The sequence below is a fragment of the Dendroctonus ponderosae genome, unplaced genomic scaffold (assembly GCF_020466585.1).
Source record: "Dendroctonus ponderosae isolate FM_Combo_2020 unplaced genomic scaffold, Dpon_F_20191213v2 Dpon_F_20191213_1, whole genome shotgun sequence".
Taxonomy (NCBI): Eukaryota; Metazoa; Arthropoda; class Insecta; order Coleoptera; family Curculionidae; genus Dendroctonus; species Dendroctonus ponderosae.
Window position 1 is genome coordinate 17908517 of NW_026017110.1, and position 23099 is coordinate 17931615.

The 23099-nt window shown below is 32.6% G+C and overlaps 1 protein-coding gene across 3 annotated transcripts in view; it reads right to left on the bottom strand.

Annotated features, from left to right (window-relative positions):
• The window catches only part of LOC109535677 (C3 and PZP-like alpha-2-macroglobulin domain-containing protein 8), a gene marked incomplete at its 3' end in the record, with an annotated part of 219141 nt that overhangs the window by 172582 nt on the left and 23460 nt on the right, over positions 1–23099 (bottom strand). Inside the window, 3 exon segments of one of the 3 annotated variants that reach the window (XM_048660917.1) lie at positions 5600–5724; positions 6037–6107; positions 14005–14146. In XM_048660917.1, the coding sequence (XP_048516874.1) occupies positions 5600–5679 (80 nt within the window). In that variant the 5' untranslated portion in view covers positions 5680–5724; positions 6037–6107; positions 14005–14146. 3 annotated transcript variants of the gene reach the window in all.

Sequence of the window (23099 nt, forward strand, 5' to 3'; positions counted from 1 at the left end):
CCGAACAGACACAAACAAAACGAAATGTATCTTAAGAACGGCAGAGATAAAGACTCTAAGGTCAATAGCGCGAAAAACACTACGGGATAGAGTGAGGAACGCAACAATAAAAGACCTGCAAGGTGGAGGATGTAATCAGATGGGGACGAAAGCGCAGAAGATGCTGGAGGGACCATGTAGAAAGAATCGACCCCGAAAGAATGGCCAAGATTGTCTCGAATGGAAATGCAGCTGGTAAAAGACCCATCAGAAGACTACCGAAAAGATGGGAGGATAGTTGGACATCCATATCACAGGAGAATCAACAACATTGACCAGACGAAATAAACAGCCCAAAGGGTCTTTACAAAGAATACGAAGAAGAAGATTAAAAAGCAAGCAACTTTGACATTATCAATTAAACTATCATCATCTGAGACATTCCGAACAAAAGTTTCAAGCATAAATTGCTTAATTTTTATATTTGAATAGCTTGAAACAGTCCAAGCCTCAAGAGAAGAATTAATTTTCAGTCAATGGAAAACTGGTTTAAATAAGTCGTCGTATAAGTTGCAATAAATAAAATGCGGTAAAATTGTTCCTTCTTTCCTCTTTCTGTGATTATTAAGCAGCATATTTTTTTAATTAAATTTAATTTGTCGCGAAAAAAGTTGTGGATTCTCTTAATTGAATCGCCTAATTAGAAAATAAATTCGAACAGCGCGGCCCTTTAAAACTCCTAAATGACGAACATGTTATTTGGCAAGTTGAATAGTAACGGTAATTGAAGCTGATTTGCCTAAGAAGGGCTTCGCTCCTCTGTCAAATTTCCTTTTTACTTTAATGAGCCTACAAAAGGGGAAAACTAAATTCGATTAACATCAACGACTTTGGGGAAGACTCCGTAGATGGGAGACCGAAAACTTAGAAAGACGATGGTATTTAATTAGAAAACAAATGCGTTTGAATGGGCGCCTTGCAATTTAGATATATACGGGTACTTTTATTGCAGGAAGGAATTTCATTAGCACCTAACTGTATTGTGCGAAATAATAAATAAAGGTAAGTGAGCAAAAGCTCTAAATAGAATGCAGATTTACCCTCATATAATCTGCCATCAAACAGCCAGGCCAGGCTGTATATTTTGGGGGGAACAAAAACACACATTTTCGCAATATTGCGACCTGCCACGAAATTTGCCTTTGATAAATCGGTAAAAACTACTTGAATATGGTAATGGATGAAGAGGGGAATCTTGAATGAAATGAAGGTAATTTTGTCATTTTCATCTTTTTGGAAGTTATGCATTTAGGACGAACTTCTCCGAAATACCATGTGTGGTTTTACAAGTTTGGTAGAAACATGTTTGATAAAGCATTGTAGATTTGTGTTTCAAACTTTAAATAAAGTATTAATTTCATTCCAAATAGCAGATAAGAATTAAAAATTTACAAGACCTAAACTTTGTAGAAAGATTTAGTCACAAGAAAAAGCGAAAATAATCAGGTCAGCCGAACAGTAGCGAAAAACGGACTTCCTAATAAAAGAAATTTTGATTACTGTGAATCTTCAATATGTTATTGTGCCTTATGACGCGAGAAAGTTTTTGCGGTTCATATCCACCATACTATTAAAATTTAACAGGTAAATCACAAAAATGTATTAAAAATACTAATTTTCTAAATATCATAACCAACGCTTCTGGAGACGAATACATTCATATTTTCAGAACCAACCTTTCTCTTATGAAAATGGAACAATAAAACCATTTTAAACCAAATATTTAATAATCAACCGTTGGGCAGCAATAGCGCGTACATTTCGCCATAAAGATCGCCCGATTTGACACCATTAGATGTTAACTTTTGAGGGCGAGAACAAAAAAATATTGCATGTTTACCATGAAAGCCAATACATTCGACAGTAAATATTAAAATGGTAATAGCTACTCATCATGGGTTGAACGTACAATATTACGTATACAGACGAAATCGCTTAACATTTTTAGTGCCGTTTTTAGAGGGGAAAATGTTTAAATCAAGTTAACGTTAAACCTCGATTTTTGGACACCATTAATCCAATTTTTGAAATTTAAACATGGTTCCAGTTAGCTGGATATGTCACTAGATACTGTGCCAATTTCCCACTTCTGCCTTAATTAGGCGCTTAGTCATTATAAAACGTTATTAAGAAAACGTTAATTTTCATGAAGAATATCGCATGAGGTGTTCATCATTTCTACAGGAGCTGTTCAGAGTTTCAACATAATTATCTCAAAAACATTGCCCTAAAATTTGATCCAGCGTTCAAAAATACAAACATTTACTGTTTTCCATTTAAAATAACCAAGTTGTTGCTTACTTTCGCTTTAACTAAAAGTGTCGAAGAAGTCGAAGCAATTTTTTGAATCGAGCAACTCGAGTCACTTAAGAGTGAAAACTGTTTTATATTTAATAACTTTCCATGTAGGTGTGGCCTAAATATATAATTTTACGTATACTACAATCACTAATTTTATTCCAAGTCATAGATATTTGGAACTAAACAGTTAAAGATTTAGGCAATAACAACATTATAAACCAGCTGGATAATTGTCTAATAAAGTACAATAAAAAGCAAAAACAGCACGAAGAAAGTTGAATTACTACAAGCTAGTTTACTGATGTTGATATTAATTTACTTTTTGCCAGTTTACTATTCGTCTAAAAAAGGCATTTATTTCAAAATAAATTTCAAAGTAACATTTTAGCATTAAATAATGCAGCTATTTGCTAGAAAATACTCCTGCTTTTTTAATAAATCATTTAATTGGTTTCTATTGTTTGGAGACATTCGTAGATAAAACTTTTTTAAGGTGAAACAGTATCGTTACCTATACGTACAAAAAAAACCAAAAGAAAATATCCAAGAATTACACATACAACAATGAAGTAATGGAATCTGTATAAGAGGTCTAAAATCTAAAAGGCCGACGATGAATTTTTATCCGCCTAAAAGAATTAATTATGAAAAGCTACCGTTCAAGAGACAAAGGCCGGTTATTGCGTAAACAGTTTTGAAGAAAAATTCACACCCCCCGGCACAACAAGGGTCGCTCGTTTTAATAACACAATTTTACGTGAAAGTTCCCTTGTTAAAAATTAATCAGCTTTGTTGTGAACTTCATTTCCACTTTGGCGAAATTAAAACCGTCATAAAGACGGATGGAGACCAATAATGGAAATGGATATAAAAGCTTTTACTTTTATTATTATGAGGTAATGTTGCTTTGATCAGAAATTACAAAAGTATTCCGCTCATAATGTATGGTAGGCAACAGAAAAGTTTATTATTAAATAAAACTCTTCTGCCGTCAGTATGAAGTGATTTCCGAGTAATTTCATTGTGGAATATTTCAGGATATCGCTGGATTTCAAGCGCCAATCAGATTCATTCGAAGCCGTGGAGCTTTACACTTCTAGGAATATGATCAGGATTGAATAGCGACTTTATATATTCGTTCCTTCTGCATAATCGAATCGATAACAAAGTGAAGCACGTTGTATTCTCATAGGCGCTTCTATAGAAACTCTCCACGAAATTTTTCCTTAGACATATATGTGGAAAAATTTTTCAGTTCAATGAAAAAATTCCTTTTCGGTTAAAGTATATTCTTTGAATTTAAATGCAGCAAATTCTAAAGATTGTTATTTTCATTGGATCTAAAGGGCTTTGTCCAAAATGGAACATCGAGCTCATTGAAGATGGGCCTTTGACATGGTTTTTTATTGTTAATATTGCTGCTAACTTATCAGCATCAAATTCAATGTGTTAACAAATTTTGGTTTTGTTATATTGTTTACCTGCACCTTTTTGGTATCTTTAGAGCATTTTAAAATAAAAAAGATACTGTTGTCTGGAATGGATGTCATTGTTGTGGTAATATAGTTTTACTGTACATTCTATATAACAGAGATTTTAAGATTTGAACCTAGAGGTGAAAAACTGAACATAAAACACCAACAACTGCAGAAACAGGCCGAAGTTCCAACATCCCGATTTTCGAGTCTATTTAACTGCAGTTATAAATCAGAGTATTCCAAACTTACAAAAAGAAGACCTAAATAAGTCAGACACAGCACAAACGCGGTCTGCGATAAAAGAAACAATAGAAACAACAACACAAGCTGAAACACTTGAAAAAGATGTAAACATAAATGGTAAACGAAATTGCGACACTCTTGGGCACAACAAGAAAATGTAAATTTACGACGCCACTAAGAACAAACAAATGCAGAACGCAATTAGAAATAAAATGCGAGCAGCAAAGGAAGCCTTCTTGGATGAACGGTGTAGAGAGATTGAAGAGCGAGATCAAAAATTTGATAATTTGAACCTATACATAAAGATTAGAGGCTTTCTAACAAAAAAATCTGAAAAATAGATTTGTATGTATTAGCAAAGTCCTGATAACTATTTCCAAGTTGCTGTATCAATTTCCCTAAGTATTAAAGCGCCACTAGGACGTCAAGTTTGCGGAAATAGGATGCAATCAAGAAATTTCCATTTTTCATTGTACCACCAAGTCGAGGAATGGATAACGAGGGCGCCAAATCAAACAAAGCTAAAGAGAAAGGCTGCATTAATCCGTCAAAATGAAATGTAAATCGAGCTGCTTTTACTCTCCAGCGAGGAGAATTATCATATTTTAGTAGCTCCCAGGGAGTTATTATAGAGAGATGTGCGCCAGACATTTTAAACTTTTCTAATGGGATATTACAAACAGTCCTTAAGAGGTTACGGTTTGCACGTGCAAATATTGCATTATACGAATGGGAAATACAGGAGCTGAACTATTTTCCTTAGGGAGTTTAGGGAAGAATGGAGAAATGTGAAGTTTGCTTTAATAGATGAATAGTGATTTGATTTAACATCAATGATATTTTTCCATGAATAAATTTTAGGTTGAAAATGGCTTCATTCCATTTAAGAGCTAACTGGGGCTGACTTGGAGAGAACGAAAGCTGCATTATAGAATCTATATCATTTTGAAAACACAAGAAACTGATGTTGTGAAGTGAGGTTACGATATGAAGTTGTGCAGTTATTTGACGAGTTTTGCAAACTTCGGTTTGGCGAAATTATGCTTCAGGCAAAAAATCTCTCTTTTCTTTTTTTCTACTTGCAGCTTAAAGCTGCAGTGAAAATATCTCAAGACTTACCTGATTTTTTATGTTATTTCAATTTTATTTTCAAAAAAAATGTCCAGTTTAAAAATACTGTTAACTTATTTGATTATTTAAATTATTCAAACGTTGTAGAACTTTGCACATTATTTTTTATTGGGTGGTTCCAGGACGTTCCAAAGTTTAACTAACTTTGACTTGTTTTACACCATCAAGATCGCTTTAATGCTTTGTTTTATCCAATTAGCAACATACAATTTTGTCGTTGAGGCACACAAAGTGAAACTCGTTGCAAACCAGCCCAAACTAACGCATATCAAACAAAACGCTTCCAGGCAAGGTGGCGCATATATTTCCAGATAAATTACCATTTTCATGTCGGATAATAAACTATTGTGTAGTTTCTAAACGCAATTCAGCAGAATTCCTTAACTCGAAGTGGTTGTAGTACTTACGTAATGCACTCGTCAGCCAACAGGACATGAAACCTGCAGCCGAGAAGCAGGACAGTCAGCAGAAAACCGTAATTCTGCATTGTCGTTATTCTGACTTGAATTCAATCCGAATTCATTGCACGAAACTGAAACACAAAGAGAATTAGTTAGCAAAAGGGGTGCTATGAATTCTGAGTATCTTAAGACAAAGTTTGAAATGAGAGAGCAACCTGAAGTTTCGTTAGAATGTATTTACTTAGTCGCACGTGTAAATAATAAAGACAATGAGCTGCAGTGTGGAATTATCGGATCGATTTCTGTTTATGCAGGGTGTGGTAACTGTGTTCTTTGGATAGGAATTTGAGCAGTCGTATATATGAAGTTGAGCAATTAGAATCCAGCACAAATCTGATAGTTTTGGAAAAACATTTTTCTTGCGAAAAAATTGTAAAACTCACTTTATGCTTCTTCTTCAACAACAATTTCACTTCGGCAAGCAGTTCTGCATCTCGGAAATAACGTTGAGATTCTGAAGCAAAAAGCCAAATATTAGAAACTTCCTGAGTACTTTCAAGACTGAATTGATCGCGTTTGAAATGCATATTTCTGGAGGTTTCCAAGTAACTTTTCAGTTCTGCGCTTCTTTTTTTAGTGCTGCTCAAATTTTTAATTTAAAATTTTACTATTTGAACACCAATTTAATATTTTCGTTACTGCTAAGCTAATATGTTTTTAAATCGAGCCTTCGGTTCAAAAGTAACCCAACTTAAGAATTGGAGTTTGAGTTGTAGGCACCAATCAATTAAACGTATGGGTGTTACATGGGCAAAAGTGATAAAATTTTTCTGTTTTTAATATTTTTTTTGTGATTTATGCACAAAATTGGTTTGTTTTCCTGGAGAAAATCATTAATATCTGCGGATTTGGCATAACCTGCTAAAATTTTGCAATTTTATTATTATTTGCTTAGCTTCATTTGATACTGTTTTCGTTGCAGTTTGGCTACCAACATCTGTTAATGTTTCTCACATTCAAGCATAAAATACTTAATCGCAAAATTACTCAGATAATTTACGATCTCTACAAGACCGTCATATTACCATCAACTTTCAATATTGCACTGCAAAATTATAAATAGAAATATTACTAATTAACATTCTTTCTTGACTTTCATGAGGTCCAGTTCGCTTTAAAACATTTTTCTTTTCTACTTCTGCTACCAGTTTTACATGTACTTTGTAATTTATTTTCGTCTACAATTCAAATGTCTAATTTTACAATTTACCGAAATTTAGCACAAATCTGTACTAATTCATACATAATCTGTTCGATTTCTTTAAGTAACTTAAAGAGCTTTCTTTAAGTTGACTAATTCGAAGAGCTCAGCCACATTTTTAATTGCCTAAATTAATTTATTATCTTTTTTAGAATATGTTTCAACCCCTCTTAACATATACTCAATTTGACAGCTTTACTTCTGCTTTTTAACGTATTTTCTGCTTTAATTCAAATGTCTGCTTTTTTTATTTTGCGGCAAATTTGGTTCAAAATTATAGTAATATGGCGCTTTATAAAATACTTTAGAAGGACCATGTAATTCGAAAAGTTCAGTTTCAATTCGGAGCGAATTAATTTCTTTCATTTTATGCTCATTAAAGCAGTACAAAACTGACTTGAAGAACTAGAAAAAAAGATTGAAAAGCATCAATAATGAAAATATCTAACTCAAAATTACAACAAGATATGACTAGAAATGCTAGCTGAACAAGTCAAAGAGACAAAAAGTGAACTAAATTACTATTAATAAAATAAAAAGCAGCTCATATTACAGTCAGGTTGTAAAACAGTTTTCAAAACGATCTTTTGATTTAACTGGACTTTTCTTGATTTTCAAATAATTTTCTTACTCAAACCCAATTTTCCGTATTAAAATCACTGCCAATCTACATATGTAAAGACGCCATCCTGGTGATTTAGAGAGAGTAATTAAGGACTGCAGCTCATGTTTAATCCAATCAATATGCATCGGGGGAGCAATCACACAACACTTTACGCAATACCAACATAACATGCAATATGCTAGATTCTATATGCAAATATGCAGTTTAAATGCAAACGGAACATGGTGAGTATTAAGCAAATAATCACATGCTTTGCATGTAGCAAGTAACGAACGCAGTGTAAGGTGAAGTTAGGTTCTCAATTTTAACCGTCATTTTGCTTTTTACCAGTATGTTATTTGGTTGTACTCGATAGCGAAATTTTTTGTTGCAAAAATGCGAAAATTATCAACAACTCCTACAATTGTAGGAGTCGTTGAAATTATGTGCCATTTAAAGCTATTATTAGAAAGAAAATTGCTTTTGCGCATTAGAAAAATATATTTGAATGCTTAATGACTCTGAGAAAAATATATTTTGTCAATTAAGCTCTTGGAAAACTGCAAGAAACTATCATTTTTTATTTTAGACCTTCAGAAGGATGTTGGCATCTTTTAGTCAAAAAACTTTGTGCCAATTGTTAGTATTTTGTTAGCGTTTTCCATATTAATTTAAATCAAATGTTGGGTTACTTACTACGCATTTATTTAAAATATGAAAAGATTCTCAACTTTTGAACACAAAAATGTGTACTAAATTGCATAAGTGTTCGAAATACATTCAGGATATTGAAAGAAAAATTATTTCAATACTTAAACCTTCACTTTACTTCTTCTTTTTTGGTAGAATGGAGAAATAGTTCAAAAATCACTAAATTTAACTACGTAAAATCCTAATGCTTTGAATCTGCTTATTCGTGCATTTGTGTAACATCTTGCCTAGTTTTTACTTATTTTCCGCCTACATTTAGAGTTTTAGGTTGATTCTTCTTGAACCTATGATTCTTATCAAATACGGTCTCATTGTGATACTTCTACTGCAATATTTTTTATTATTATTGGAGGTACAACACCGATTTAATGCTGCGGGATCAACAACTATTTCAAAAGCTCAAATCAAGTCATACTCAACTCAATTCTCAATTTTGAAAGATTTTGCAAAATTGAAATTAAACCAAACTGTTATGGAATGGAATGTCAAGGAATGACGGAACCACAAACTGAATTTTCTGATTTTCATGCTTTTGAAAAAAAAACATATTTAGGGATATTTCCAGATAATTTTGTACAATAAACTAAACCATTTCATTGTTCTAAATAAGTTGCAATTCCATAGGCATTCTAGCCAAAACAACGTAAACCAGGAAACCAAAAGCACCGGATAATTTTATCGAATGTTGCACAAAACTAAAATGCAGTGTTTGGCACCTTTCAATTTATAGATTATCGCATAATATATCATTTTCTAATTTTGCCTAAGGTTAAATAAAATCTCCTGGAATTTTTCTTGCTTAGTCGATTTTGTGCCTTCTATAATCAAGAAAAATGAGAGTGTGAGAAAGGAATGTTTCCACTTTATTAAATAAGAATACATCTTCACAGTTTATTAATATCAAACCCTGGCAAAAAGTAACTTCTACTTAGCAGGAAAAGAGCATTTTTAACCAAAACATAGTATTTTAGTGCCAACAACAGTGCGGAGTTCAACATGCCGTAAAATGATCAAAGCTTATGAGAGCCTGGAAAGCGCCAAAAGAGAATTAAGATTAGAGGGTGTTATGTAAAATTAATAAATTTACTGAAACTTTGCAAAGCGCGTTGAGACAAAGAATATTTACTATTAACCCGAACAAATAATCAGCAAAACTCCATAGAATAATAGAATATTTTAATCAAATAAAACAACATATAAGCTTCCAATATGGAAGAAAAACACCACAAACTTCGGTGGAATTTAATTACCTAGTCTAAGGCAAGACGAAACATTATGCCAGAAAATAAGGGCCTCCGGGTAAACTTTTACTGGATAACATCCCATTTTTCCATTGAAAAGTGATTTGTCAGTATTGACGTAAATCATTTGTCCCAAAAACATGTTGAGGCTCATTCTTTTGTGTTGGCGCCTGTAGCGAATAGGGCGGCTGACATGGCCAGCCAATTTTTTCCGTCGAATGAGGGAATAGTTTGAACAAAAGAATGGTTTAGCGGATTTTGTCGATATCACAATTTCAAGTTTTTTGTTTTTAATACGAAAGTGAAAGATTGACAATTCAATAGATTGGAAGAAATCGTAAGAGCTTTATTCATAGAAGGTGTAACATTGTGAAATCGAGTAATTTTAAGACATAAAGGAGTGTTTGCAACAACAGACATTACCAACTTCTCACTTACAAGAGTTGAAACTTAAGAGCTAAAATGTGATTAAAACTATTATGGCTTTCAAAGCATTTCACTTTACAAAGTTTATAATTTTTCACTCAGGCTAGACGCCGTAAAAACATTACTGCTAATTGTAATAGAATTATTTTATTAATCCAAAACGACAAGAAATTTGAAAGGAATTATATGCGCAATTTATATCGCATGAAAATACAACTAGTTTAGACAGTAATCGTTTTCCGGATAAAAATCCAAATTTTAAGAATATAATATTATACATATAAGCCTGCTGCTCAGGAAACGAACTTTTATATGCACCATATCAATTTGTACAAAGATCTATGCTTTGTAAACCAATGAAGCCGTAGAACAGTTCCGCTGCTTAAAATAAGTGAAATTTACTAACGAAAGGTAAATAAAAATGAACTTTCCATTGAAGATTTTTCAAATGACCCAGAAACTCATTTGTTTAACTCACTGTTTAAACAAATCAATTATATTAGATATAATCACCAGTACATACGAGCCGATTTTACTTAAAAGTACAAACCCTTCATAGAGACGTTTAAGCTTATATAAATAATCCTAGGCTTAAAATGAACTGAATCCGCTAGTAAAATCTTTCGGCTCTTTCCATTAAGGTAACAGCAGGCTCTAAGAACTTTCGTCTAGACTGCGATCGTGAAACAGAATAAATAGTTTCCGGAAACTTTGCATGTCAAACGCTACTTGGGATCTGCTTATAAATTTATAGGATAAGTTTGCTTAGTTGAAAAGTGAAATGAAAAGAGTTATCAGCTGTTCAGATTCGTATTAATCTGAAAGAACATTAATGCTCCTTGGTACGTATAAATTTACGTTCTTGAATAGACCCTCGTTTTCTTTATTATAATATGTTAAACCAAATGTATAACAATGACGAACATGCAAAAAGTTTACTTTTATGTGGAGGATCTAAATTGAAGCAATGCGCTACCTAAAAAGCAAACGAAATCCACGTCCGAGTTTTGTCTACTACATACTTCACTAGGGCTGATTGCCAGCCCTAGTGAAGAACTCGAAAAACAATTTATAAATATCGTGAGAAATTTGATAGAAAGAACCACCACAATCAGACATAAAAATTAGAGGTGTGAGAAACGGTTATTTTTCTGTAACGGGTTCCAACGTTCCAGTTTTACCAAATAAAATTTACAGTAAAACAACATAATAATAAAACTGGAGTGATTGAATAAAATATACGGTTTATATGCGAAAATGTTAATTTTCGTACCACCGAAAAATAGTTTTTAAAAAATATCTTGACCTTACAACGTTTATTACTATTAAAATAACTTTTATTTCATTTCTGACTGAGTTTATACTTAAAAATGGTCAGCTTGCTTAAATGCAGGTGCACATTCTGCTTAAAACTTTTGTTATTTTATATTTCAACTGTGATGGAATTTATGTCTTAGACTCTTAGCTTGCTCATAGCTCATATGCAAGTGCACATTCTGTTTAGTTTGCTGGTAATGGGCATATAACTCCCGAGCTAAGTTTCTTGAGAGAAATCCCTTTTTTTAAGATTTATTACAGAATGTCAGAAGACTAAATACTACTAACAAATTTTCGCTGGTTCCTGGAGAACTGAACAGTAATTCTTATAAACAAAAAGTGTTAAGGCAACGCACACCTACATACAACATATTTCCCGTTGACAAATGGTTACCGAAACTGCTGGAACTGGATAGATCAATCGACGGTGTCGCATCGGTTCTGTGCTGGTGCGAAGTGCGCACCGCTGTTACGGTTTTATAAAACGGTCCCAAAAACCTTTAAATCGGCCAACGGCTGCAGCTCGTACGAAGTCCGCAAAACGGTTTCTATTTTATGAGACGGTTCCAAAAAGAACGGTTTAAATCGGCGAACGGCTGCAGCTGGATAGATCTCTCAACTGTGTCGCATCGGTTCTATGCTGGTGCGAAGTGCGCATCGCTATTTCGGTTTTATCAGACGGTTCCAAAAAAAAACGGTTAAACCGGCTAGCAGTAACTACGGTTTCAGGTTACACGTTTGGAACACTGTTATTTTAGCGGTTACGTTAAATACAGCCCCTCCCTATTCGAAATGCATTGAAGAATTTAACAGGTTTTCCGAGATCTAAAACTTTTGCAGAAATGCTGCATCAAGTATAAGTTTTATATAAAGAGTAATTCTCTAGCGATTAATCAACGTTTTTATATCAAAATAAATTTTGAACATTCTTGTAAGAAAAGAAAATTAATGTTGTAATGTGAATTTATGAAACAACGTTTTGCAAATCTGTGATGAATTGTACAGTTTTGTGATTAAGCTCAGGTAAAGAGAGACGAATTGAAATGCAAGTATTTGTGCCATTCTGAAAGTATCTTGATTGAAAAACTGCATATTGCAACTGAATTATGCTCAACTGAATAGAGAGACAAAATGTAAAGTTCTGTCAGTAAAGTTTTCATAAAAATGTGGACTAAAAACTGTAACTATATAGGACTATAAAATGGTGGAAGACGCTTAAGTTGAGTAGTATAAATTTCAATTTTTACAAAACGTCTTATTGCTCAAATATTTCTTAAATGTGTTTCATCTCTAGTACTAATTTAGTTCTCTTTTAAATAGTAAATATTAAAAATTGTTTTACCATTTAATTCCGACAAACGCGAAATGTGCTTGTTGCATAAGGTAACAGTTATGTGCATTCCATCAGAAAACTTCAAAATCTATATTAAGAAAAGGCCTTACAGGACTCTCAAAATTCAATTGCTCACATTCGCGTAATTCACGTGGATGAAATGGAATTAATTAAATAAAACAACGAAATAAATTTGCCAAATCAAAGTAAAATGGGTGTCATACAATCAAGACTTATGCGACCAAATCATGAGACGATAACCTTTAAAATGATTTGGTTTGAAAGGTTTGTGGATTTGAAAAAATATGTTTTTATGGTTTAAGAATAAATAAAAATGCTATGAATACAGATTGTTGGGCAATTCGGTCCCAAGCAATTTTTTTTTATTGTAATATAGTGTAACGGGACGTGGCAGCTGGAAACTGAAAGAAGTGATTTATTTTCGATAATTTCATAATTTTTTTTGTAATTTTCTTTATAACGATAATGTATCACATAATTGAATGATCGATTGAATTTTCTGAAAAGTGTGTAAATGTCAAGTACCTAAAGTGACTAAACCGAATTGAAAATAGACGTTAGTTCTCATAATGTGCAAAGTATCGATTAAACAGGCTGTAAATTGTAAAATCGAGTTGATGCTACCAAATCTACATATTTGAACTTTACTGTTTTGTTGTTCGAAACGAATTTTATTGTTTGCAAACAAACCTCAAAACCAAATCATATCTAGAAAATGTTTCTCTTTAAAAAGAAAAAAATAGTTTTTTTATAATTGATATAAATTAAGATTCCAATTAATTGGTAAACTAGAAAATTAAGCCTTGGCTTCAACCCAAAGCTTCACAAGTGGTAATGGAAGGATCAATTAATAGGTCTAATTAATTACTTCGTCATCACACCTTAACACCTTCAAGGTAATAAATAATAAATCTAAAACCTTATGTAAATTGCTAAACAAAATCCCATAATTCCCGAGCTTTTCATACAAAATTTAATTAACTGACAAAATTTGATAGAAGGAAAGCATTGCCAGCCTCCGAAAATAAATTACCCAGATCCAGATTGTTGTAATTTTCTTGTATGACAGCGGTGAACCTAATATAAGTAAAACATAAAACAGGTGGAGCAAATTTCATTAAGAAAGGAACACGACAGCGAAATCTCTTATCCGGCGAATGGAGTAGGAAGATAAAAGGGAAAATTTCTTATATTGAGGCTACACGTAACACCGGCCATCGTTCTAGTGTTTGTCATTTGCTGGAAAAGTAGTGTAGGATCTAAAAAATTCAATTTTTGCAAGATCAGCTGAAAGCCTTTATATTTTCTGCTAATCGTCTTAAGGATTGAATGAAGCATACGGGTCTGACATAACAGCAACTGAGGTGAATTGTTTTGTTAAATTTTGCATTGTATGTTTGAATTGTAGGTTTTCCGAATAACAAATCTTTCTATCCGTTCTATTTTTAACGTATTAAGGATATTAATCGTTTGCCAAATTACCATTGAAACACTAACCTGTTGTAAACAGTGTTGTTTGAATTACTGAACAATGTTTTCTTCAATATTCCAGTATCACGGACGCATTAAATGTTTGTAAAGCTTGAATTTTGTCTTTTAAGCTCTTACCGTAACCCGTTTGAAAATCGTTTATGACAACTCAAATTTTGATTTATGACAACTCAAATTTTGATTTATGACAACTCAAAATTTGAGTTGTCATAAAGGATTTTCAATCATATAAATTGCCATGAAACTGTACTTTGCGACAAAAATGTTAAGCGCTTAAGAAATGCAAACATTACATTGATTACATCGAATATTCAAAAAACTAATTAGCATCAAACGTGTGACTTGTTTGGTATGTTTAGCACCCTTTTTTCACACAAAGTCTTGACTTGTAAGTGGTTGGCTTCCGTTTTCGATTTCTCTGATATTTTATGCATAGATTCTTGTCATAACATCTTGCATAATTCGATAAATTAAAACCAAACTTATGTAAAACTTAAATATTTTTCATAAATACGTGTTTCAACAAGTTCTCTCAGTTTTGTCGCCAGTTTATATTATACTGGATAGTTTTTTGTTTTTCTCAATTTTTTTGCTTAATTACACTTTTTTACTTAAGCTTCTGACACATTTAAATATTTATAATCCATTACTTCTACTCTTCCTTCCTCCTCTGCGTCTACATTCTTATTTCCTAAAATTTACTTCTTTGTATTTTATTTCTTTTCTCATAATCCATCAAAGTATGATTCCTTCAGTTCCTTCCACTCAATCATTTACACTTTATCGTTATTAGTTCATTTATTTTTGCAAATTTAAAATATAGAAAAACACGAAAACACGTATCTCAATTCTTTAATTTACAAATATCGAGCTCACGTATCGCGTGTTTCTTTAGACTTCGCTAGAAAAAATGGTTCTTTTTTAGTAAACAACAATTTTCTTAATAATCATTCCATGTAAAAATATTTTCCTCAATTTGTCTTTTCCTATTCTAAAAAGCCAGTTTAGTCGTAGTGGCAAACATTATAATACCTTTAATAATGATTTTTGGATTGGATTTACTTGGAAATTAGACATGAAAATTATTAAAATTAAAGGGAAACGATTCCTCAATATTTTGATAAGATCTTATTTATAATGCTTTATCAGTAAAACAGAGACACACTTATGCATCATCCGGAGTATATCAACTGCAATGAATATAGCAATAGCCACATTTACACAGCAATTATCTGTAAAGTATCAGCATTAAACGTTCATTCAATGACCTTAATAAACATTCGAAAATTGTTTACTTTTGCGAATACATTGAGTTTAGCAGAAAATTTCAGCTTGGCCCTCCTGGAAAGTGTTAAGCAAAAACATTTTGAGAAAAACGATTGAGTCAGCATACTTTACTCAGCTATGTTTAGTTCTTTGAGCATTTCATCCAGCAATTAAAACTTCTAAATAGGTTTAACTTTTCCTTTCCAGATACAAGTTCAATCAAGCACTTGAGAAACTAGAGTTAAGTAGCCCAGTAAACAAACAACATTCCCATACAAGTAACCCTTATTCATTCTATTACTACTCAAGCAACCCATTCCTGTTAAGTTCTTCATTTCTCGTTAAAAATTAACCGGCGGGTACCCAATTTCGTTTAAGCTATCCTTCGTTTCCTTAATGCTTAATTAAGTCACGGAACAAGAAAACCCAGCAGGGATAAAATTCATTTCTTGCTCGAAAGATTGCCTTATAAATTGGGGTCTTATATTGTTCTTCTTCCTCACATTTTTTGTTTCGCATCGACCATTCAGGTTCTTTGATCCTGGATTTTTACTGCTCAACGACCCCAACTGATTCTAATGGAAAATTCCCGTTCATATTCTGTGGAAAATTGAATTCAAAAAACGTTCAAGTAAATGCTCGATTTTTATATATGGAACCAATAAATAAGATTCCCGTAAACTCCACAAAAATTTGTATTGCTGGTTTTTAAAGCTGATGATCATTGAATCTATTTGAAGCAGCTTGCAAGTTTTAATTTCGCGCCAGCCACAGCTAATTTGCAGCTGAAGTTTTTTACTGTTCCAAATAGGTCTGCAGTAAGTTCATTAGGGATATTCCAGGATCCGCTTGAATAAAGCAAATCGAGCGCAGCTGTGATTTAACTGCAGCTTGATCTCTAACCCGAAACAGATATTAGACCATTAGGATCGCAATTTATCAAGAACGCTATGGACTTAAGATATTAAAGGATTAGCTAACTTCTGGCCTCAGTTCTAAACTAGTTCCAAGCCAATTAATTTCGCAGTTGCCTTGTTAGAACCCTAAGCGGGATAACTGCAACTTTATCCCCCGGTTGACAAATCGGCCGTAGCCCTGCTAAAGATGAATAGTCGCCCGTCACCTTAACAAATGTTGTATCAGTTTTCCTCGATCTGCTCATTTACAATAATCCGACGGTTGATAAGAGGGAGCTAAAGTTACAGGCAAAGAGAGCCCCTTTTAAACGGCTTGAGTTTTCTAAAAAACGATATCGGAAATGCGAATTTATGTGCTCTTGTGAACCCCGCTTCTACTTCTCTTTTACGCTCGTGCTTCATATATCATATAATCAATCGCTTTATTGAATGTTGCATTCATCCTTAAAAGCAAATATCTTTCCTTCTAGAAGAAAATGTTCGGTTTAATGCATATTTGTATTGTGTTTGTTCTATTATAAACTGCCGTAAAATAATGCTTTTCGCGTGTCTTGTACCATCAATAGTGACCCGGTTTTTTTGGTTCGACTCAAAAAATAATTATGTGCCGTAGAGGTGGAAGATTATGTAGCTGCTGTATTGTAATGGAGTTGCGGTTTCAAAATATTGCATTTCCAAAACATAAAAGTTTCATATAACACAAAAGACAAAAGAGGAAATTCTGTTTTTTTGTAAGAGAAAAATTTTTGAGGCAAAATACCGAACAAGTAGCTTGTAAAAAATGAATCGGCCTCAACAATATAGAACTTATCTATAAAAGTTTCAGGCCGATTTCAAACTGCTAAGGAAACATATGAAAACTTGCTTAGGCCTAAGCAATTAAGCATTTTAAATTTTTAAAATTTGCAATTTTGAAACTATTTGTATAAAATAACAAGCGCAATTATTCATCCAGGTAATTAATTGTTGATAAAAGTGCCAACTTTTCACCTTACTTGTAGTTCTTAAAATGTATAACAATGTAAAACATGCATGAAGTTTAACAATATTCTACATGAAAAACGCTTGAAATCCGCGGTGCGTAATTTATCACAAGCAAATTGATTCCTCTAAAAGGGATTTTATTTGGCCTGAAATTTTTGAAGAAAAAACTTAGAAATCGGATTGTTTTTTTATTATTAGGAAACCGTTTCCAGAATTTTTTTCCAAAATCAGGAGACCAAATCATTTCCAACCTACAGGAAAACCAAATTTCACTTTTCAAGAATTAACTAATTTAGAAAGGTCAATGATGAATTGGAATACAAAGATGAAGAAGAATATTACATTAAAAATTATTACTCCGATAATAATAAAAAATAATAAACGTAATAATATAACATTCGTAAACGAGCCTCGGAACATCAAAATCATGGTCAAATTTAAATAGTTTCTAAATTAATCAATAAAATTACATATAAGATGTAAAATTCTGGTAACAAAAATGTAAAGTGCCACAAATAAAAAGAACTATTGTAAATAGTTTTAAAATTGTTTAATAATTTCCAATACTTGATCTGTTTGAATGTCTGTAAGCTCAAGCTGTTCAGTAACTCAATAATTTTAAAAACACATGGTAATATTGTGTATATATACGTTTCATGTGAGCACTTTAATCTACCTGGATGGTGCACTCTAATACCTTGAGAATGCAAGACATGAAAATTTTAATTAATAAATTTGTGTACGAAGCTCTTCCACCTCAAACAGCCGAGAAGACGTTGCTAATACATCGGAAGCACGTTCGAAGTTATGTAGGTATTCGACTATAATTCCGTTTCTATTCTACTCAACGTTCAGCTTTTATTTGCTGGCATTCGAGAGATTTGATTAAAAAGTTTTCTTTTTCCAGTCACGTTAGAACTAGGGCCAGTCTAAGAATTCGCAAAACTTTCGGCTTTCTCTATGTAATTTCGCAAGGTTTGAGAGGACAACGTGCATTTCAAAGGGGGAACGTGATTATTTTGACAATTTCGGGACATGTTCTTTATACCATTGAAACTATGAACTGAATGGCTAATAGACGACGCGATGAGAATCACTTTCAGGACTGTTTCAAGATCCCACTTGCCTCGAAGCTTTAAAAGACTGTCTTAGAATGGAATTTGAGTTTCTAGTTTAGAATCGACAGAGTCGTGAAAACTTTCGAATGAATTAGTGTGAATTATATCCGAAGGGCTTTTGAAAAATCGATATTTAGGATAATTATTGTGAATTTCAAACGAAACAGAAGTCAATTTCGTGTTTGGAGCCTTTTACAAAATGTTAGAGTTTTCTTACTTTTAAATATATCAGGACGTTCGTTTATTGCCCCAATAAAATAATTTACGAAGTACTCAAATGATATTTTGTGATTGTGTGAAACGCATTGTAAACACATGAACAATATTGATTATAATTCTATTAATTAAATTTGACAAAACGTTAGACATTCAATGCAACCCAAAAGCAATTTAGTCACTTTATTTAAACCAATCAAAAGAAAACTTTATATAGAATTTAAATGACATTCATCTGATATTACCCAACATATATAAATTGCGCTGATTGCTTCCGTATTGTAAATCACAGCAATTACTGGCAATTTGCCACGCTAAATAAACCTGATCCCAAATAATTTCGAGCAATGTTTACTATATCTGCACAATACAACTAATTTGTATAAGCAATAGTTATGCAGAATGTAATAACAGCAAATCAGAAATTGTGCACTGGTTTAAATTCATGCGGCGCGTTAACGTACGATTTGATTAATATGTTTCAAAACAATTTTATATGAATACAAGTTTAAAGTTGTGTAATCAAAATTTTAATTTCATTTTAACACATTAACTCTTCAATAATTCTCATTTTTTTACAATATTTACATAAAACCTTTGGAATATTCAAAATACACAGTACAGGACAAAAGTATGCTTTAATAAAAACACCCATTAGAAAGCTGAAAAATTCGATTACAAATGTAATAAAAGCTAGAAATAATATATTTTTAAAGCTCAACATACTGTAACTCATTGCTTCAAATAAATATTTTCGCCAATGTCGTTCTTCAACAGTTGATCGATTAATGAATCACAACTGCAAATTTTTTCACCGATAGATTTTTCTAAACAAATAATTTTTGGAGTTACAAAGCTCAACTCGCGACAGTATCCAGAAAAGAAAATTGTTTCGTCTGTATTGAGCCAAAATTGTTTTTATTATTTATGTAGTAGAAGAATATTGAGTTTTTTTATCGATTAATGTACCTTGTGATAATATTTCGTAGCAACTAAAATCACACACTCAATTCAGGTTTGTTGGCTTTTTCCAATCAACTGTTCTTAACAAAACATTTCCAAAGTTTTAAAAAGAAACTATAATTGAAATAGTACTTACAAAAACCCTTAATTACTAGCGAATAAGATTTAATGCTGCCAACCCCAGAATTCTTGTGCCAGAATTCATACACTGGAACTATCAACAAGATATTCATCATTTTCTGATCTTTTGCCTGTAGTAGTAATGTTAAAAAGCAAACTAAACTTGTATTTTCCTGTAAGGATTCCAGTGACATCCATCATAAAACTGAACTATTAAAGCTCCACACGGGGTGTGAATATCACGTTTTCATAGGAAACAAATTGAGGAAAACTCGAAGGTAAGTTTCAATCTAAAAGTTTTCCGGCTGCTTTACGTAAATTTATTTTCCACCGGGATGATTTAATAAATGCGTTTCTTTCCGCACCCATTTTTCTGGTTTATCATCAATCAGTTGGAATTGAGAAAGTTTCACAAAGCTCCTGATATGTCGTATTGCCGGTCTGTCTCAAGATTTATGTCGCTGAGTTTCAGTAACTCTTCCTCTTTTGTTGAGATGGGTATGCGGAATTATTCAGATTTAGATAAGATTAGGCTGAATTATATATCTGCTTTTATAGTATATTGAGAGACAGATAAATGTCCGCAAGTAATCCAGTTTATTTAGTCCAACTTTGCGGATACGTGACGAATTTTTCATTTACGTTCTTCACAGTAACGTCGACTACTTAAGCCCATTTTTCAATCGCAATTGTTCAAACGCAATGTGGCTTATGAATGTTTAATAGTTATATTTTGGAATAGCGCATGTAACAAATTTTAGTCATTGCCAGACCTTGAAAACTGTCTGAAATAAACTGGTGCAAGTTATTGAATCAAATTGTACACTTACAGTTTTATGATAATTTTTCTTATGTTTTATTTAGGCAAATAAACCTGAAGCTAAATGAAATTTAGTTTTGCTTTGAATAAGCATTTTTGTTAACCAATAAACAAACAGGAATAGGCGTTTGTTAAAATATTTTATAAAACATAAAATGTTCTTGAAATTCAGCAAGAAAGACAACACCGAAAATATCTGGTAAATAATTCAGGCACAGCAGTAAAATTCAGCCTCTTGAGTTAATTTGCTTTGGCCCTTGAGTTTTTATTAAAATATTACTTAATTTATGCCACAGTAAGTCATGCTTTTCATGCCATTTTCAGCTTCCATAACTTTGAGTCATTGCAGAACAATACAATTCATTGTTCTGCATTTTTCTGTACGATAAAATTCGTTATCATATTTTAAAATTACCAATCTTGCTCTGGTTAGTTCTTGAGCACAAACAGCAATTTTTTGGTGGGCTTTTGGCTTCACACTTTTTCTCATTCATTCAATTTTTGATTCATTCCCTTTCGCCTCTAACGCATTTATAATGCGTCATAATTGAAAATAGGTGAGGTTTATTTATTTTTCTTATTCTTAGGTTTCGTATTGATTCTTCTTTTCAGTGATATACATTTTTCTGAAAGTCTCTCCTGTCATTTATTCCTTATTTTCTGGCCTTTAAAAGGCTAGTTTTTCCTTCTTTAATAATTTCGTTTCTTCTTCTTGCTCGTCTGCTTTTACTTCATCCTTTGTTTTTCAGAATGCGCTTGATATTTCTCCGTCATTGCTTCTTCACCCTCTGCTTTTGGACAATTTTTGTAATCTCTCCTTTTCTTTGCTCACAATTTTATCTTTGGGCAGTTCTTTATTTTTCTGTAGTTCATTTTCTTCATTATTTTCTATGTATGTAGACCTTCCAAATAGTCTGTTGAAATTACTTCGGTATTCTCAACTTATAAAATTAAACGTTTGATTACCAAATTTTTTAATCTGTTTATTTGATCATTAGACAAGACAAATAGAGTCATTTGATCATTAAACTTTGCTACCTCTTTCAATCCTTCTCAGCCTGTTTACAGCAGTTTGAATTCAGTAGTCATGGTACGTTACACTCTTTACTTTTAGGCAATGTTTTCCTTTCTCATTTTTCCTTTGCCCATATTTTTTTATTTTGGACAGTTTCTCCTTTTTCTGTGGTGCGTTTTCACTCTCTCCATTATTTTGTGTGTGAACCTTCCAAATCGCCCGGTGGTTACTTAGTTAATTTTAGGTTTATAAAATTGAAGTTTTAATCACCAAATCTATTTTTTATTGTTTGATGAGTAAACCATACTGGAATCCGGGAAACATTGGTTTTATTTTGACGTTTTATTATTTGTTGGATAATTTTTCTTTTCTCTTTTTCGTTGGCTAATGATTTTCTATTTTGAATCGTTCTTCCTTTTGTGAAGTTCATTTTCGTCAGTATTTTTTATGTCAATGTTGCAAATCGTCGGTTGTAATTTCTTCGCTATTTTCAATTTACAAAATTGATGCTTTATTCACCAAATATTGTAAGTTGTTTGAAACCGTATTATTTATTTTTCTTCTTATGAGCGCATTTATAGCAGTTTGAAGCTAGTACGTGAACCTTTCCTGCAATGTTTTGTATGCTATTCGGTCAATGTCCAGGAGGAATTTTAGGGAGCGAAGTTTGTTATTGCTATCGGGATTTTATCGGTTTTTAAATTTCATCTTTTTTAACTGGAATGGAGGCACTTTTTTTCAGAAGAAAACCTCTACAGATAATTATTTATCTTCCCCATTGATGCAAATATCTGCACCGGAATTGCTCTCTTGGGATATAATTTCGTCCTATTATACGTCTGAAAATATGTTTTTTATAGTTTTTTCTTTCGCTGTTCTCCAGCCGTTAACAGTTCCTAGAAGCTTTCTTCTCCGTTTCAGTCATTATAAAAAGAGCAAAATGTCCTTTCAAACTTCAGCAAAACTTTAGATTGTAAATAAGTGTACATAACTTTCAGCTTTTCGTCATTTTCTGTCACCTTAACGCTAATAAATCAAGATGCCGCTGCCACAACTTTTATCCGAATGGTTTTTCCATCATTGAATAATTGTCTTTTTACCAGTCGTTTTCATGCTACGTTATACGGAAAATGCCACATCAAATGGCTCAAAAATATGAGTTGTTTTAGCAGAAATGCTATTAGACCGACAGCAATTGCTTAAATATATATATATAAATAATCTTTAATTCCTACAGAAAAAGGCTATCGACCCAATCGGTCTTTCTGCCCTTGCTTAGTATATATGTGCCTTAGCCTAGCTTATTCTAAAATTAATTCCTATTCCTAACGCTCGTATAAATTAATCAGCTATACAAAGAAAATAAAAAAAAAGTAAAAATTCCTGGCTTACAAAACAAACAGATATTAGTCCTTAGTTCAGTTGCGTTTGTAGGTGTTCTAGTAAAGTATCTATTGGGGAACGAAAACGGGAGTGTTTTGTCGGTCTTGTGAGGCAAAGGGGATCCAGTATGGTCCAGTTGTGGGGGTTGTTTGTCCATTTTGTCTGTAAGTGTATTAGTCTTTCCGAAATTTTTGTCATGTTTATGCGTTCGTATAGTAGTTGGTTGGAAGGGTTGTGCAGTGGGTTTTGGGGGTGTCTTATTCGTGTTATTAGTCTTAGTGCAATTTGTTCTGTTGTTT